The sequence below is a fragment of the Gobio gobio genome (assembly GCF_949357685.1).
Source record: "Gobio gobio genome assembly, chromosome: 24".
Lineage (NCBI taxonomy): Eukaryota > Metazoa > Chordata > Actinopteri > Cypriniformes > Gobionidae > Gobio > Gobio gobio.
The window spans coordinates 28,182,434-28,202,057 of NC_137120.1; the positions used below are offsets into that span (position 1 = coordinate 28,182,434).

The window sequence follows — 19,624 nt, forward strand, 5'->3', positions numbered from 1 at the left end:
ATGATCTGGAGGGGTGTCCCAATACTTGTACTTCTTTTGTCACATACAGTTTTTAGGCTACAATATAGTACACGTATGTGATTTCAGATGCAGTCTGAGTGTTATGAGCCACTAAAACAAAAGCCGCTATGATAGACGATGTGTACATTTCCTGTTTACAGCAGTGAAGTGACATGAAACCGATGTGGTTTATCTTTATGGAATCAGTGACCACACCAGAAGAATAAACCATCCTGTTTGTGTTTGAATACGTGACACTCTGAAAAGGACCTGCAGGTGGTCATTGAGAGCGTTTTTGCCTAAGTGTCAACAGGAAAATCTTGTTTCCCAAGATTCACAAACTGAAGCACGGTTTGTTTTCGTCATGTTGTAATTATCCTGTGGCGCAACTCCAGGAGCTTGAGCTCAGGTGAGACGATGTGTATCAGCTCGTTGCATCAGAATTGCGTAAGATGGGGAAAATCTGGCGATTTCAAAGAATAAAGAAAGGAAACCGGTTTATTCTGTACCCCTGACCTAGCAGTTTGTATTTCAGCATATCACATTGGGAGTGGTTGTTAAGATGAAAACTTCAATAAGAACCCAACAATGTTAACCATTTACTATTTCACTTGGGGTTTTTTTACCCAGTAATATATTGTCCATATTATGGAAGCGTAGAGTAAAAATAAAAATGAAGGGAAAAAAAGAAAGAAAAAAAATAGTTTTGAATTAGGAAATCTCAACCAGAGTTATTTTAGTAGTAATATATACTATTATAAAATGAATTAATATTTTGAATTAGCTTTGATTTTATATTTTCAGTTTACATTTTAGGTTTAGTTTAAATTTTAGTCATTTTGATTAATTTAATAATGTTGTTTATTTTGATATTTATTTTTATTTCAGATTTAAAGGGATAGTTAACCAAAAAATGAAAATTACCCCATGATTTACTCACCCTAAAGCCATCCTAGGTGTATATGACCTTCTTTTTTAGATAATTTTTATAGATGTAGATACTTTTATAGATATTCGATCGATTCACTTCAGAAGGCCTTCATTAACCCCCGGAGCCGTGTGGATTACTTTTATAATGGATGGACGCACTTTTTTGGTCTTCAAATTTTGAGCTGCCAATGCCATTCACTGCTATTATACAGCTTGGAAAAACCAGGACATTTTTAATAGAACTGATTGTATTCGTCTGAAAGAAGAATGCCACATACACCTAGGATGGCTTGAGGGCGTGTAAATTATGGGATAATTTTCATTTTTGGGTGAACTACCCCTTTAATGTAAACCTAAACTTATTTCATTTATAAAATGTTTCATTTTCATTTAAGTAATTTTTTTTAATCTAATATTTATATTTTATTTTATTTTATTTCAATTACCTAAATGGTTTTCACTGTTTAGTTAACAATAGCAACACTGGTCCCAGCTGTGAGATATAAAGTCACAATTTCACAATTACAGACTTACAAAAAACAGACCTCCATAACACAATCATAAAATAAATTACATACAAGTTTTTTTTCTTAAATATCACTGTATTTAGGTCAGGAACACAATGAAATTATATATATATATATATATATATATATATATATATATATATATATATATATATATATATATATATATATATATATATATATATATATATATATATATATATATATATATATATATATATATATATATATATATATATATATATATATATATATACATATATACATACACACACAGATCATTTCATTTACATTTGGATTCATCAGTAAATACTGTATGACATACTATTAATTTATTTCATAATAAGAGACTTTGATGAGGACTTTTTTTTTCTCTCCCACTCAAAGTGAGTCTTCTGTGAGTTTCCAATAAAACACTCTGGTGAGCACTTTTTAACAACTCCAATATGACCATGACTTTACTTTTAACGTTTGTTATAAAATATGTATACTTTTACTCATGAAAGCACAAATACAAATTAGCAGTACCACTATGTATTTACATTGGCATAATTGACCACTTAATCATGTAGGACCACATAATCATGATAGTAATCGACAATATAAAGTACAAACCTTTAAAAAGTCATTATTCTTAGACATGAAATCACTCATATGCTTACATTAATATCTACAACAGATTACATACTACATACATCCATTTTAAGATTTTAAAAAAATGTCAAGACTCCTTTTAAACAGTACAGTAAACTTAGGAAGTAATCAACAGATTCATGCAGATTTTACACCAGTACAGAGTACTAATGAAAGCTGTTGAGGATTCTGAAAAATATGAAATAATGAGTGCTTTGCTATTGGAGATGTGGCCTGGTGGGTGGTGCACATGCTCGGACATGTTGCACCGAGGCGCTTATGTGGGTGACTATCAATGAAAGTTGCACAAGCAAGTGCATTGCTTTGTACCGGCATTAATTCCCTTTGAGTTCTGGTCTAACTTTTCGTCTCTGAGAGCAGTCTGCAGGAGAATTTCAGAGCAATGGCACGTCAGGTTGCTTAGAATGGTCCGGCCCACCTTCAAGACTTCAGCATCTCCTGTGTGGAGACCTTGCTGTCCTCTGCTGTATTCTCTTTTAGGCTGCTGCTCGTTTCCCGACCGGAGTTGCGTTGAATGTTGGCCTTGGACGACCTCTGTCGCCTTGTCCCACTGCGAATGCAGCGAATCAGGTTCTTGATGGTGGTCCACATTTCCTCGTCTCTGTAGGAGTAGATGATTGGGTTCATGACGGAGTTGAGGACGGCGAGGAGCAGCAGCCAGCGCTTGAATTTCAGGACATCGCATCGTTCGCACTTGAGGCCATCCATGAGCAGAACTATAAGTCCAGGGGTCCAACAGATCACAAACGCTCCTGAAAAGACAAAAAAAAATGTTAACACTATACATTTCAATCATGACAACTCTCAAAATAGTTTTAGCATTTTATTGAATATGCCATGTTAATGTAATTGGTCTTGGTGGACTAGATCTCCTAATATGGCTACTGCTAATAGATACACAGACACACTGAGCATGTAAGTAAATCCTGTAGCAGATCTAGGCAGGTGGAGCTGAGGAGGTGGAGGGTTTCAGAGGAACTCTAATAGTGCACTACAGGACCAGCTAACAGCAAACACTGAACCAGATTATTTAAATGTTAAGCAAGCAATCTCATTGGCTGCAGGATCAGCAGAGGCCAATCAGCTTGTGCCATGTGGTGATGATATGATTGTTGCAGACTGCATGCAAAGGACCTGCGTCCTCTAGAGTTTCATGACTGAACTAGATTTACATGTATAATTGTGTATATCATAAACAATTAGACACAAAATGTATACATATGCATACCGTAAAAAGTAATATAAATTAATAAAAAATATATATAAAATCCAGAAAACTAGCATACCGGTACTTAATTTTTTTTACTTCCCTTGAAGGATTTATTGATAAAGTTAGCAAGATCCTCTACATTTTTCTTTTTCGAAAAAAAATACATATGCATAATGATTATAATAATATAGATATTTAAAGAATTATTATATTCTTATATAAATGTAAGTACATTTATTAAGTATGTTATACTTTATATAAAATGATTTATGAATATTTTTAAAACATTTAGATTTTAAACATTTAGGAAAAACTGCCATATAGATATTTTTAATTTGATCTCGTAATTTGGCAGCAGGAATATTAGGCTGCTGTCACTTTAAGATATGACGCACGGATCCATTATACTGTTACACATGCGTTTTCTTTCTCAAATGTTTACTTTCACCTAAAACATAACTTACAGTGTTTTAGGGATGTGCCGGTGAGGAAAATTTCCCACCGGTTAATCGACGTGTGACAACACCGGTATCCCAGGCGGGGGCTTTTAAATCGCTAATTCTAAACCGAAAGTAAAATGCGCACGACTGCTCGGGGCATTCATAATGGTGCAGAGAAGTGCAAGTGTTTTCAATTAATTCCTATGGAAGATGAGCTTCCATAGGAATGAACTATGGACACGCACCATGAATGACAGTACGGCCATGCGCATTTTACTTTCGGTTTAGAATGGTGGGTTCATTAGCCTATTATTCTTAATGAAAAATAGGGCGCTTTTACATTTCGCTTTGAAACCAAATCTTCCGCCGTCATCTTGTCAGTCTCTCGTGATAAATTATATCTGACTCCTGCTATTGGTCTGTGCTGCGACTCTCATTAGGCTTGCTGTATTAAGCAGACACGTTCCGATTTTAATTGTCTGTTCTCTAACTGAACTAAATGATTTTATTACTATAAAAATAAAAAAACGACAACCCCCCCCAAAAAAAACTTTATTTTCCTCTTTCTTCCCTTTTCCCCTCCCTACTCTAGCCTGTGCTACACTGAGCAATGTACACGGACTCAGTATTTCAGGCACATGTTGCGCTTACTCAGCTCTTCATGACCAATCGCTTCATGTTGTAAGTCGCTTTGGATAAAAGCGTCTGCTAAATGCATAAATGTAACACCAGTAACACCAACTATTGCAGCAAGCCTACTGTGTTTACTTGAATACTCGCCAAGACTGGCATTTTGACATTATTTTGTGTGTATTTGACTGTTTAAGCGCAATAAGCAGCGAAAAATAACTCTAATTTGTACTGAGAGGCGGCTTTATGTGTGAGCACAAAATCTGCAGGATCGAGTAAAATTATGCACAATACAAGCAGTCCTACACCGACATTCAAGCCCTGAAACACCAACACTATTCATCCAGAGCAAATTAAACGAGTGAGTGAAGGGAGGCTGGAGTGGCATCTCATACATATACATATATTCTTAAAAATAATATACAAATTAATAATGTATAAAGATTATTATTATAATTAGGCATAATATAATATGGTTACCAGTTTTATAGGTTAACTTACAAGCCTCGTGTTGTTCAAAATAAAAGGTACTGATTTTTTTTTTTTTTTAAGGAAATGAAAACAGAGAAAGTTGTCATTGGTTCCCAGTGGCAAGCAGGTTCCACAATTTCTCATAAAAAGTACGGCTTTGCTGCACCCTTAAGATATATCGCATCTTGCACCACTGCGATTTTTCTCATTGTTTGTTTTCATTTAGAGAATGCGTGTCTGCCCCAACATGTTCAATAACTCTTTTTCGGGCTTCGATAGTGTGACTCACACCAACAAACCTGCCTTTAGTCGCAGTTCCACATCATTCTTTCAAGTTAACATGAAATCCTGCCTGCACCGCAAAACAAGCTTAGACAAACAGGACGGATCTCAGGTGGAGAACATGTAGCGGCACGTCTTTCAAGATCAGAAAACACTCATGCAGACTATAATGAACAAAGGCGATGGTTGTTTTCAGATGGCAGTTTCTCCTGAAAACCCCTATCCTGTTTTACAGAAAAATCTTTTTCTAAATCAGTATGTACTTGTTTTTTTCAGGAAAAAATTCTAAACCTCCTCAAAACATGACATGCATGCTGTTTAAAAGATTTTGTACGGTTGAAAGTGTGATAAATGTGCTTATTTGGCCCCAGAAACACTTACTAGAGAAGGACATGCAGAGGTTATGACAAAACCTCATCAAATGGGGGTTCTTCTGTGGTTTAGGTTACCCATTCAAGGGAACACTCTTTCTCTTTAATCATATTAAAAGGCATCTGGAGGAGGACGGCATGCCATGTTTCCAGCAGATGTGCACAGTGATATAAGCGCTCTTTGCATGTATGCATTTATTATAGGGCATGTTTTCCAAGCATAATAAACAGCAGTGGTGAAAGGGCCGGGTACAGCGGGGCCACAACTATTTTAAAAGAAGACTTTTGAAGTGTGTGAAGAACCCTATAATGGCAGCACTGCTACAGATGAAACGCCATTCAGGTATAAACAATTAAAAATAAATACTGTATGAGTAAGAGATAATGTACATGCAGCCAGTTGTTATCGAAGAATAAACCCTGACACAAAGTCTTGCATTAGCCCGAAGGGGTTTTCTACGATAACAACCGGCTGGATATACATTATCCTACTTATTACAGGCCTACTTGTCACATAAGTAAATAATTAGACATGAAATATTGATCTGAGTCGAAATATTTTATTAGCTATTTAAACACAAATCTTCTGCGGTGAAAGCAGGTGACAAGTTCATAACTAGATGGACATTTAAGGGATATGGTACAGTTATACCACTTATTACACTGCATTTTGGCACATACATAATTATAGGGGATAAGACGTATTGATTAGAGATGAAACTTTTAAAATCGTCCCTGTTTGTTTTCTTATAATCCATTACTGTGTACAAAACAATCGCCGCAAAATGGCAGCAGCTGCGTTTGTATGAAACAAGAGACAGTGAGTCCGCGATACCGGGTGACATAATTAAATAACTGTACACAAAATATTGATTCGAGTTTTAATGTTTTAGCTCACCAAATGCAAAACTTCAACGAGAAAAAAAAAAAGTTCCTATCAAGCGTAAAACGCAGACTTCAGTTACACGGATGAGCCTGTGTTATCAGTTTTTACCATAGACCGTAAAAAAAATATGGACAACGCAACATTATGTTGGTGTGAAATAAGTTATAAATGATGGAAATGTATAAATTAAAGCTAAAGCTCCAATCTCCTCCCAAGAATCCCGGAAAAAGTCAGTTGGTGCTTCAGTGACGACTTCACTCAGAGAAGCCGTCAATCTCAGCTGTCAATCATGACATCACACCCCCCGTTTTTATAGCGTCAGATAACTAACTAAAACCAAACTTATTTAAAAAAAAACGAACACTTGAAATGAAATCAGCGTGATAAAAACTGCCTAAAATGACAGAAACCAACTTTTGGAAAACATTATATGAAGTGTAATTTGATTGTTTGGTTTGTCTCTCATCCATTAGAATACACAGAGGGGCGGGGGTTATGACCTACACTGGGACCAACCACCTGGGGGCGATCGAGAAGTTTTGGCTTGGTTTTTACCAGTTGTTATTGGCCAATCAGAATCAAGTATTCCACAGAGCCGTGTAATAATTTATTTTTAAAACAGCTAAAGTGAGATAACACACAGCTACATAACATTACGGAATGTTATGGAGAGTGTTCAGCACCAAAACACCAATCCTAAACGAAAAATTGCTCGCCTCATTCGATATTCATCAACTTTGCTAAATATTCATGCATACTTTCACACTTGTATCTGAAATCACATATTTCCCTACTATAAAACAGTTTGTGAAAGTAGTTTGTGCGAATACGCGGTATTCACAAAACAGTAGGATGACCATAGGTGTAATTGGCAGGTGGGACATGTCCCTACCACTTTTTGCCAGGGTCGATATTGTCCCCATCACTTTTTGAAACATCTCGCAGCACGGATGAACCTACCGAATACAAACAAAACATCTCCAGTTAACAAGCAGAGCATAATTTTGTTTGTTTTGTTAAATAAGAGGCAATCTGGCAGAGCATTCTTTTTTAATGGTCGCAAAGTAATTACATATTCAAAAGAAGTAGCGACTCAAAAAGTGCGGCTCAAAATTTTGGATGCGGTCTTTGTGTTTGGTTGCAACGTCCGAGGGAAGCTACAGAGCCCCTAAAGGGACATGGTGATGGAAAAATATGAGATGGGAGGATATTTCAATGCTTTTGCATTCTCTCGCAAATGTGTTCGTCTTCGAAATTTTGCATTTTCTCGCAAAATGTTTGAGTTTTGCCGAGAAATGTTGCACGCAAAGATTCTTGTGGGAACACAAAGGTTTTGCGAGCGAATGAAACGTTTTTTGGGGGAGCTCTAAGGTCGCGTGTCCACCAAAGCGTTTTTATCCAGCTGAAAACGCCTCCCTGTGGGCGCTTGAGAGCATTTTGGCAGTGCAGCGTTTTCAGTTGAGACTCTTTGCTTGTTATGATGCGGAATATCCGCGGAAGTGTTACTAGTATCTCATTTCACAGATCGTTTTTTTCTGTAGTGATTCTATATAAAATGCGGATACAATGTATAGTATTTGCTCTGGCTCTTGTTTTGAATTATTTTGTTCCGTTATTATACTGCTTGTCGTCATCTGTTGACGTTGTAGAGTACAAGCAGAATGTTGCGGTTGGTCGGTGTTGTATTTGTCCCGCCCCTCCTCCACTGTGATTGGACGGCTGGGTGAAAAGTGACAGTGATGAGCGCTGCGTTTTACTCAAAGTTGAACATTCTTCAACTCTAGACGACCAGTAAAAAACGCAGAGCGCTCAGCGCTTAAGCGTGAAATACTCGCTCAGCGCCTCGTTATGCTCATGGCGTTCTAAAAACGCGGTGCTCCCATTGAAAACAATTGAATATGCTGCGTGAAAAAACGCTTTGGTGGACACACGGCACACAAGGCATTGAAATATCAAAATGTGTTCCTCCCAAAAAAAAAAATCCATCACCTACTTTTTGTCTTTATGTAATTTTGTTTCAGAAGACAGAATACATGGCTACATGTATTTATCTCAGAATTATGCTAATTAGAATGTTAACCAAGGGTTTGCAAATGAGTTTATGTGCTAACCAGCCACAATCACATCAAGTCATTCTTGTTTTTTTTTTGTTTTTTTTTGCACTGGGTTACCCCGCCTACTGTGAAATCTCATTGGTCAAGAATCCTGCTCCTCATACACATTAAAAATCCAATATTTTCTAATTGGCGGTAACAGTCACATTACACAGCAGTTTCACGTTCAGTGTGCACAGATTTTAAAATCGGTTTGTTTTTTCATGAAATTATCCTGTAATGCTTGTAATTTTGATCTCTATACAAACCAAAGAACAAAACATCTCAATTTGTCAACATTTGCAGAGAATGTAAGCATATATAGCTATGATGAAGTTAATATTTACAAGAAAGAAAGATTGTTTCACTGGTGTACTTACGTTTTATTTATTTTTAAACAAAGAATTTCTCCCTTTTCAAAAGAGGAGTTGCGCAACAGATTAATGTATCCTTTAACTCCAAAAGATAACACAAAACAACAAAAGCAAGAATGTAGCGTGCCTCTAAAATGCAGACGTCTGCTTTTATCTGCTGTTCGTTCAGGAAAATAACGGAGTGCTGGGCTGTGGATCTTCACGCATCTTCGTTATACAAAGTCTCCCAGACACATTTACTATGTCTTTGAAGCAAACTCGTCAGACCAAAAACGTGGTTTCACACATGTGAGCAATTGGTTTGAAAGAGAGACACGCATCTACTATGAGGTTCATGTTCTTTCTCTCCAAGGCCACAGGCCACTCGTGCTGGTGGTTTGGTTCAGATGCCAGGCAGTGTAAAGAGCGACCTTGTGCAAGATAATTATACAGGCCTGGAGGAAGCCCGTTGTGCTGGGAAGAGACGACTCCTCCACTTTGGCCCTATCTGCAACTTGAAGCAGTAAGAGATACTCCTAAAACCTGTCTAAAACCAGCATTTCTTCTTTGCAACATGCCTTGGTCTAACATAAATTTTAGTTTATACCAGCATAAATAAAACAACTTTATGGTTCTAGCTGGTGATTTTAAACAGGGTCTATAAACAGTAATTCTGAAACAAATATGTTTGGGTCAATTACATGGTGCTTTTTTTTTTTTGTCCATATCTATTATTTAAATAAATGACTTGAATCTTTTGGGGTGGTGGGTGGGGAGGTATCAAAGTAAATAATGCATTAAAGGAGTAGTTCACCTTCAAGCCATCCTAGGTGTATATGACTTTCTTCTTTCTGATGACACAGTCAGAGTTATATTAATAAATATCCTGACGTTTCCAAGCTTTATAATGGCAGTAATGGGGTCCATTGAGTTGAAAGCTAAAAAAAAAAAAGCACATCCATCCATCATAAACGTACTCCACACGGCTCTGGGGGTTAATAAAGGCCTTCTGAAGCGATTCGATTGGGTTTTGTAAGAAAAAAAATCATATTTTAAACTTCATAAAGTAAAATATCTAGCTTCCGACAGACTGCCTTCTGTATTCAACTTAGCGTAACTGTCGCGACGTATCACTAGAACATAGCATAAGAGTTTTGAAAGCATAAGTATAGCATAAGTTGAATACGGAAGACGGTCTGGTGGAAGCTAGATATTTTACTTTATAAATAGTTTTAAATATGGATACGTTTCTTACAAAACCCAATCGATTCACTTCAGACGGCCTTTATTAACCCACCGGAGCTGTGTGGATTACTTTTATGATGGATAGATGTACTTTTTTGAGCTTCAAACTCAATGGACCCCGTCACTGCCATTATAAATCTTAGAAGAGCCAGGATATTTATTCATATAACTCTGATTGTGTTCATCAGAAAGAAGAAAGTCCTTTACACCTATAGGATGGCTTGAGGGCGAGTAAATCATAGGGCAATTTTCATTTTAAAGTGAACTACTCTTTTAAGACGAGACACTACAGGCGTGCATCTGTCAATTTTGAGATTTTGGGCTTTTTGACTTGGAAAGAAATGCACTTTATCTATTTGTGTCTGTAGATTTCAATTACAGTATAGATCTTTAAAGGCCGTTTTCGCAAAATGAATTATTCCTCCTGCACCGAGTCAGAAATACATACACCAAACTTTACAGTTTTATTCATATCTATATTCTGAAGGTTTTTTTTACAGAGGGGTTTGTTAATATATGATTTGCCTGATTTTATACATTTTATTCCTTAAAAGAATTGTGAATCTTTTTTTCTGGCTGATTTATGGAGTGATAAAAAGAGATATCCAAATTCCCTCTGTAAAAACCTTTGACTCTATGTCAAAAACTTTAACCTGGCTTTATCCAATGTTCAGGGGCCGTATTCACAAAACATCTTAAAGGGTTAGTTCACCCAAAAATTTAAATTACCCCATGATTTACTCACCCTCAAGTCATCCTAGGTTTATATGACATTCTTCTTTCAGACGAATACAATCGGAATTACATAAAAAAAGTCCTGGCTCTTCCAAGCTTTATAATGGCATTGACTTCATGGGTCGTTTTTGAAGTCCATAAAAGTGCATCTATCCGTCATATAACTCCACACGGCTCCGTGGGGTTAATAAAGGCCTTCTGAAGCGAAGTGGCGCGTTTGTGTAAGAAAAATATCCATATTTAAAACGTTATAGACTAAAATAACTAGCTTCCGGCAGTCAGCGGTACGCAAGAATGGTTTGTGAATACGGCCCCTGAATTTTGTTCAAGAAATGTCTGCAAATTAGTGCATATTTAATTAGATAATGCATTATTCATTTGCATACTTAAACATAACATTTCAGAAAACTTGTTATACAAAAAAACCTTGCAATTCTTAATGTAATCAATCAATCAATTGGGGAAGTATGATGATATCTATTCAGATTTTTTTTTTTTTTACCCTATTTAAAAATTAAGCATGTTTGGTAAAACCTTTTAATATATTATTCGACTGTTTCAAATCAAATTCAAGTTCAGGATGTAAAATGTCATGAGGTGCATCTCTACAAAGACGATGATTATAATATTAGAATAAAATAAAAAGTTCTGTCATGAAACTCTAGATGGCACAGGACCTTAACCTGCTTGAAATGACATCAATCTTTATAGGTAACAGCTGATTGGTTCCTGCTGTATCAGTTAGCCAATGAGCTCGCTGCTTAACCTTCAAATACTCGTCAGCATTTGCTGTAGCAGTTGCAGCATGCTTTCAGAAACTTCCCCAGCTCCACCTGTTTAGATCTGCTACAGGTAATTCATGTTACCTGATAGTTGATTGTTGATTGTAATTTAAACCTTTAAATTAATGATTAAGATGTGTACAATCTCCTACATTCAGAATGTAAGAAAAGACATGTTATCAGTTTTTACATGTACACAAAGAGCACATTTCTAAAAAATAATTGACATTAATTATTCATTATTTTTGTCTCTCTTTATCAAGTACACTCTTCTTAATCACTAGCCTGTTTGAAGACAAAACGTCTGGTTGATTGTTTGAACAATTTGTCGATTCATAACGAAAGACAAAGAAAAACAAAAGGAAAAGAAACCCAACCTCTGAACTTCTGATGGCAATCAGCTAATTCATGGGCGGGAGGCTTCGTCTTTTGTGTCTCATTGTTAACACTTGCGCCTCATTGTACGTCAACAATCCAGTTTCTCATCTACATCTCCTCAATCAAGTTCTCAAAAAAGATGTATATGTATACTACATGTCTGCTCGTGGTTAACAGGATATGAGATCACATCCTTCCAATCTAAATATTTGCCATGGCAGTAAAAATTCACAAAAATATTTACCCACCCCGTCCCACATCACCCAAACTAGGGTGGGTTATGAGTTTGTCTAGAAATGTTTCAGACCACGCAGTTCTCTGTTGTGAGCTAAATTAACATATTCAGCAGTCTGGGAGCGTTTATCATGCTTACAGACCAAAGGCGGGGACTTTGGACAGCTCATCAGAGCTATGAAGGCTTGTGGGAAAACTATAAACCAGCATATACTGTAATTGCCATTGAACTTTGAGTGACTGAGGAGTGACGATACATTCTGACTGATACATATCACAGTCTGGAATGCATGTGGTGAATCAACATGCTGCACTGAATCCACTTCCCATTCAGTCGGGCTGCTTGTATTAATGCAGATTTGTTATACTAATGGATAGTTAACCAATGAAAATTCAATTCCTCAACGTCATGTCGTTCCAAACCAGTAGGATCCACCGAAATTAGTATTTTTCCTGAAAAAACGAAACCAAAATTTCAATTCATATGAAAACTAAAAGTAAAGTTTGGCCAATTAAATTTTGGCAGTTGGGTAGTTCAACAGGTTATTTGTCTCTAGATATTTCAGCCGAACAAATTTGACATATTGCTAATCTACCATAATTTGTGTTCACAATGCTGACATGCTCATCTACTGTAGTTTATACTTGCTTTGTGCCATATTTGATAAACGTTTCAATTTCAACTGTTTTTGACCAAAAAATTTAAGTCAACGGGATCCAAAACTACATGACTTTCAAAATGTATTCTTTTGTGTTCAACAGAAGAAAGTCAGTCATATAGGTTTGGTACGACATGAGAATTTTAATTTCATCGGTGAAGTATTTTAGCCTGGCTCCGCCCTCCTACGTACATCCGCTCAATTTTCATTTCCCTTCAGTGCTCCGTCTTGGATTGCGGTATTCTCTGGTTTTCTCCGGTCAAATTTTAACCGGTCCAATCAGCGAAGAGAGGGAGTGGCTGAGAACGATGGCGTTGATGACACGCTAGTTTGAGATGACATACGTCACGACCAAACGTTAGAGATTGGTTTTGGCAGATCCAGAGTCGCTCTGGGGAGATCCAATTAGGGATGCACCGATTGTTCGGCAACCAAAATTATTCGGCCGAAAATTTTACCGAACAATGAGGTTTTTGATGACGCGATCAAATATAGCAACCAGCGCGAGTGGGAGAGGCGCACACGCTTCTAAATGCAGCACATGTCGGAAGTGTGGAAGCAGTAAGCCTTGTTTATACTTTCGTCTTGCTCCGCAGCGCGAGCCTCCGTTGCTGACTGCACGCATTCCTCGTCCGTTTGGAACTCTACGATGATGTAATTTTTGCCGCACACACCCGATCTGGTGCGGACGCATCGAGTATCCGTTGTTCAGACGTGACGTAAGGAACGACGTTTCTGGGTCCAAGCCTCAACTCGTATTACTTGAGAATGCCATCGATGGCCGTTTATGAGCGCTATTTATTCATATTAAACATCAAACATTTTAAAAAGTTAAACATTTTAAATACTTACAGTCTACACAACAGTCTCTGTGCTCTGGCCATCTGGAATTTTGGTATGGAGATAAAGGTTATGATTATTTATTTTTTGTAGTATTACACCACATTGTGTGTGTATATTAGCACCGTTTGTTGTTTTTCTTGTGGTATGAGATAGAGTGCTTGGACCCGGAAGCGTTGCCGCGTGACGTCAGGCTTAACAACCGGATAAACAAGGTTTAAAGAAGGCTTTAAAGTGTCCGAGAAAGACCGTTTGCAGACACTGTTCTGCTGAATTGTCTAAGCACCCTCAAGCAAGAGCACCCTCAGTTGATACTGTAATAAAATATTGGCAATGCTCCAGTGCATATTTGTGTCTGTAGAACGTCAAATGTGTCCATTTACAACGTGTTCTGCAGCCGTGACATAGTTGTTGATCTCTTGTACGCAATGGCCAATATGTTTTTAGTTAGTCAGACTCCACTCACTGCAGAGTTTTAATTCAGTGCTGAGTTATACAGGCTTGTAAAACCTCTCATGAACAAAAACAAAATTTTATTATGATACCTGTAGGCATAATAGGCCAAAGATAAGATGGCCAAATAAAAAAATGTTGTTTGTTTTTTTAAGTTATATTGTGCTTTGTTTGTATAATGTCTGCTGGAATGCTAAAAATGTTCAGTGTTAAATATTTTTAAATTGTAGTTTTGTAAAAAAAAAAAATAGAAATAAAAAAAAAGGAATTTGTTTTAAAAGCAAGACAAAATAGTAAAAAACAAATTTATGCACTGGTGAAAAAAATCGGCAAAATAAATGGGAAAAAAATGGAAAAAACGCGTTCGGTATTCGGCTTCGGCCAAGTGTTTTATTATTATTCGGCTTCGGCCAAGAATTTTCATTTCGGTGCATCCCTAGATCCAATAGTTTCAAATTTCAACAGAGTACCGCCTTCAAGGAAGTAAACGCTTGTCAATGGAGAGTGGCCAGACTCTCTGTACAAATTAAATGTATGAGTCTGGTAGGACCAGGCTAGAAGTATTTGTTTCACAAGAACAAATATAAAGGAACATCTCTAGAATTAACTAAAAAATTAGGTTTGGGAAATTACAATTTGGTACTTTAACTCTTTATGCTGCTCAGGGTGTATAATAAATCCAGTTGTAGTATAGGTCTTAGTTGCATGTAATTATGTGCAATTATGCACTGTTATTACTACAGTAAGGACATGTAACATATGTAACAAGGACACTGTAAAAAAACAAAATTTCCAAAAATTCTCATGTCGTACCAAACCTGTATGAGTTTTTCTTCTGTGGAACACAACATTTACAAAATGTCGCCTCTCGATATTTTAGCTGAACAAGTTTTACACATTGCTCACGGTAAATTGTGTCCACATTAGACATTTTTACCTGTTGTAGCCTATCCATGTTGTGTGCACAAAATGAGCCATCAGAGAATCAGTCGGTCTTCCAAAACTATTAAGGCCAAAAGCAACAATTCCCGAAAATGGCCGAAATATCTTCGGTTGCTGAAATTTCAGTGCATCAATACAAACGGTATAAAGAAAGATGCAAAAGAAGATGTTTTGATGAATGTTTTAACTGTGAAAAATGAAATAAAAATGAAAAGGATGAAAGTCTTTTCAAACACACAAAAAAACACACAAAAACACACAAAAAAACAATTGTGTTCCACAGAAGAAGTCTTGTTTGGTTTGGTACAAATTGAGAATTTTGGAAATTTGAATTTTTTTCAATTTATTTTACAGTGTCCTTGTTATGTTACATGTACTTTACTGTAGTAATAACAGTAAATGATGCATAATTACATGTAACTAACCCTAAACCAAACCCAACATTTGGTTAATTATTATTACGCTGTACTTAAATGTATAATTACACTGTAACATGGATACCTTAAAATAAAGTGTTAGCGAATTTTCATTTTTTGATAAACTATCCCCAAATCTAAAGGAACATCTCTAGAACTTACCTAGTACGGTCATCACAGTTTTGATGAGTTTGACTGGCGTCCTCTTACGATTTATAGATCCAGAAGTGTGCGCCTTCATGACGACAGACTTTTTCATAACATAGAAGTATATCCTCAAGTATACACCCACCATAATGAGGAAGAGCACCAGGTTGGACATGGACCAGAAGATCAGGTAGCTCCGGCTAAAGATGGGAGCCAGTTTGGAGCACAGGTCCAGACTACAGATACAGTTCCAGCCCAAACTAGGCACGGCCCCCATGAATATCGATATACCCCACACAAGGGCAATCAACAGGGTCACTCGCCGTTTGGTGAGGTTACTGTGGACCTTCCAACTCATGATGGAGATGTAGCGCTCGAGGGCGATCACCAGGAGGTTTGTAAGGGATGCTGAGAGACTCGCGTCCAGCAAACCCTGCCGAAAGAAGTAGCCTTGAACGGTTAGATCACGAGATATTTTCCCTGTATGGAACATGAGATACACGTAAGCGATCCCGGCGAGAAAGTCTGAGGCGGCGAGATTGGCGAGGAGATAGTAGAAGGGGTAGTGAAACCTTCTGTTCGTCACCACCGCTGCAATGATCATGGCGTTGGCCACCAGGATGAAGCAACAGCAGATGGATCCAAAGCATTGAACCAGGATGAGCTGCGTTCGGTCCCATTCATCTGAGGTTATGTTGCTGTTGTTGTAGAAAAAGCCCATAGGCTTATCATGGTAGCAAGTGTTATACCTTGCCATCTTTAGACAAAAAACACTATGACTGGAAGGAAAACAACAAATAAGTGTATTGTCTGGGACTATAATGGCTCAATTATTTCAGATTGTTTTTCATATGAGTCATTTACAGGAAAACCCATAATTCAAAGACAAAACGCCATCGGGGTAACAGACAACAAATGCAATACTAAATAATAAAAAATGCAATACTAAACATAAAATGCAACATAAACACTCAAATGTACATAACTGATAACCAATAGACTATCTTTTTCAATAAAATCTAAATAAATCAGATTACGCTTTCTATGGAAGCTTGATTCCACCGTGGAATAAAACAATAAAAAATGGCAAATGAAACTTCGCACAATTGGACTTTTCTTGAATTGCGTGTATCTCTCACATTCTGAGTTTATATCTTGCAATTCTGACTTTTTTTTCCTTAGAAGTGTGAGAGAGAAAAAGTCTGAATTGGAAGATATTTCACAGTTAGCCTACCTTTCGTATTCCATGGGGAAAAAAAGCTTCAGTTCCTTTCAACAGAAATAAGTCAGTGTAAAAAAAATTATAATATATATATATATATATATATATATATATATATATATATATATATATATATATATATATATATATATATATATATATATATATATATATATTACCATAAAAGTATCTGTATTGTATTATTAAATAGCCTATAAACTAGTTTAGGTTTAATGTTTAACCTTTAAGTTCATATAGGGTGAATTCAAGGTGATTGAGACACTTTTTTCCACTGAGATGCCAATCACCCTGAATTCACCCTGAGTTTTTACTGTGGCATTTGTATGTTTTAAGCATTTTTCTGCAGTTTAGGCTATCTAAGGTCCATTATTTTATCGCCATTTTAATCACATTTTGTTTTCACAAGTTTGTTTTAAATCGTCATGTAGTCTCTCGATTAGAATAAGCTCGTGAAATGCTCAGGACACTACCAAAATCAAATCAATGAAAATTTCACGTGAAATCAAGTTTTAGCAGTACTATATCCTTAAAAGCATGACTAAATGTATGAAACTCGTACAATAATATATCTCTCTTACCAGTTATAGACTCGTCAGGTTCTCAGTTCACTCTCCATTAGTAGGCTAGTCCGAAGTTTCGCTCGAATCCGGCGTGACTCCACAAACACTAGGCGACTCTTGGTGAAGTATCTGCTGAAGTTTGATCTCGAGAGTTTTAGGGAGGAGAGTGGGAGAGCGGGAGTCATAGATTGTCACTGTGGGCGTGGTAAGCGCACACTGGCTGAAACTATGCTGCTGCTTGTAAATAGCCAACATTAAGCGAAATTTGCATGTCATCCTATCATGAGCCGAAGAACTATATATAGACATTGTTCGTGTTTGAAGAGAAAAAGTGTAATCGTTTTTTAAGTGTGTAGATAAATGACGCGTTTATGAGTCGGTCGTTCTGTGTCAGCGTCTATTGCGTAACGTTACGCAATTTTACTCAGGTGTAGGAGGTAAACTAAACTCAGGACGGTTCCTTTACCTCACACACCTGAGTGAAATTGCGTAACACTTAACAACACAACTTAACATCTGTAAATTGATAAAAAATGTCTTTCAGTCTTTAAGACAGTGATAAAGACATAATTTATTCTGATACTCATGGACTTAATTCTTGAACATTTAATATTTAATCACAGTGACAATGAAGCTTTTTTTCTGATGTACATGAACATTTATCAAATAAATTATCTATTATCTATAGTCAACTAGTATTTATTTATTTAACATTTTGGTGCCACTGTTCAGCATGTTGCAACTTTACACTTCATTGCAATTGTAAATGTAAAATCATGTTCTGCAAAAAAAAAAAAAATATATATATATATATATATATATAATCTTTTTTTTTTTTTTTTTGTCAGGCTTCTATGTATAGGTTTCTTCCTAAGTACGGGTACTTCTGAATGGGCTGAGGCTGGGATTTAGTGGGTTTGAAGTGAAAGTATTTTATGAACGTATCCGGAGAGCATTCACTCAGTATCGTTATCTCATGTTTGACCGAAGTGGCTTTTAGAGCCTTTTGCATCTGAATTATTCATATACACACACACACACACACACACACACACACACACACACACACACACACACACACACACACACACACACACACACACACACACACACACACACACACACACACACACACACACACACACACACACACACACACACACAGGAAAATAAGTATTTGAACACCCTGCTATTTTGCAAGTTCTCCCACTTAGAAATCATGGAGGGGTCTGAAATTTTCATCGTAGATGCATGTCCACTGTGAGATATAATCCAGAAATCACAATGTATGATTTTTTTTACTATTTATTTGTATGATACAGCTGCAAATAAGTATTTGAACACCTGTCTAGTATATATATATATATATATATATATATATATATATATATATATATATATATATATATATATATATATATATATACACACATACACACACACACAGTATATATATATAATATATATATATATATATATATATATATATATATATATATACACACATACACACACACAGTGTATATATATATATATATATATATATATATATATATATATATATATATATATATATATATATATATATATATATATATATATATATATATATATATATATATATATATATATATATACATATGAAGATTTCAGATGCAAAAGCCTCTAAGTCCGTCTGACGTTTTTCTTTAAAATAAGCATTTTTGTCAGGCTTCTATGTATAGGTTTCTTCCTAAGTATGGGTACTTCTGAATGGGCTGAGGCTGGGATTTAATGGGTTTGAAGTGAAAGTATTTTATGAACGTATCCGGAGAGCATTCACTCAGTATCGTTCTCTCATGTTTGACCGAAGTGGCTTTTACATCTGAATTATTCATATATACACACACACACACACACACACACACACACACACACACACACACACACACACACACACACACACACACACACACACACACACACACACACACACACACACACACACACACACACACACACACACACACACACACACACACACACACACACACACACACACAGTGAGGAAAATAAGTATTTGAACACCCTGCTATTTTGCAAGTTCTCCCACTTAGAAATCATGGAGGGGTCTGAAATTGTCATCGTAGATGTATGTCCACTG

General features: G+C 36.4%; 1 protein-coding gene across 1 annotated transcript; it reads right to left on the reverse strand.

Moving 5' to 3' along the window:
- Positions 1-1,773: 1,773 nt before the first annotated feature.
- Positions 1,774-17,612, reverse strand: lpar3 (lysophosphatidic acid receptor 3). Its single transcript, XM_079808517.1, has 3 exons — positions 17,500-17,612; positions 15,694-16,457; positions 1,774-2,863 (listed from the first exon to the last, which is right to left on the reverse strand). Exons 2-3 carry the CDS (start codon positions 16,433-16,435, stop codon positions 2,532-2,534), a joined length of 1,074 nt encoding a protein of 357 aa, XP_079664643.1. The 5' UTR covers positions 16,436-16,457; positions 17,500-17,612; the 3' UTR covers positions 1,774-2,531.
- Between the last annotated feature and the right edge of the window lie 2,012 nt (positions 17,613-19,624).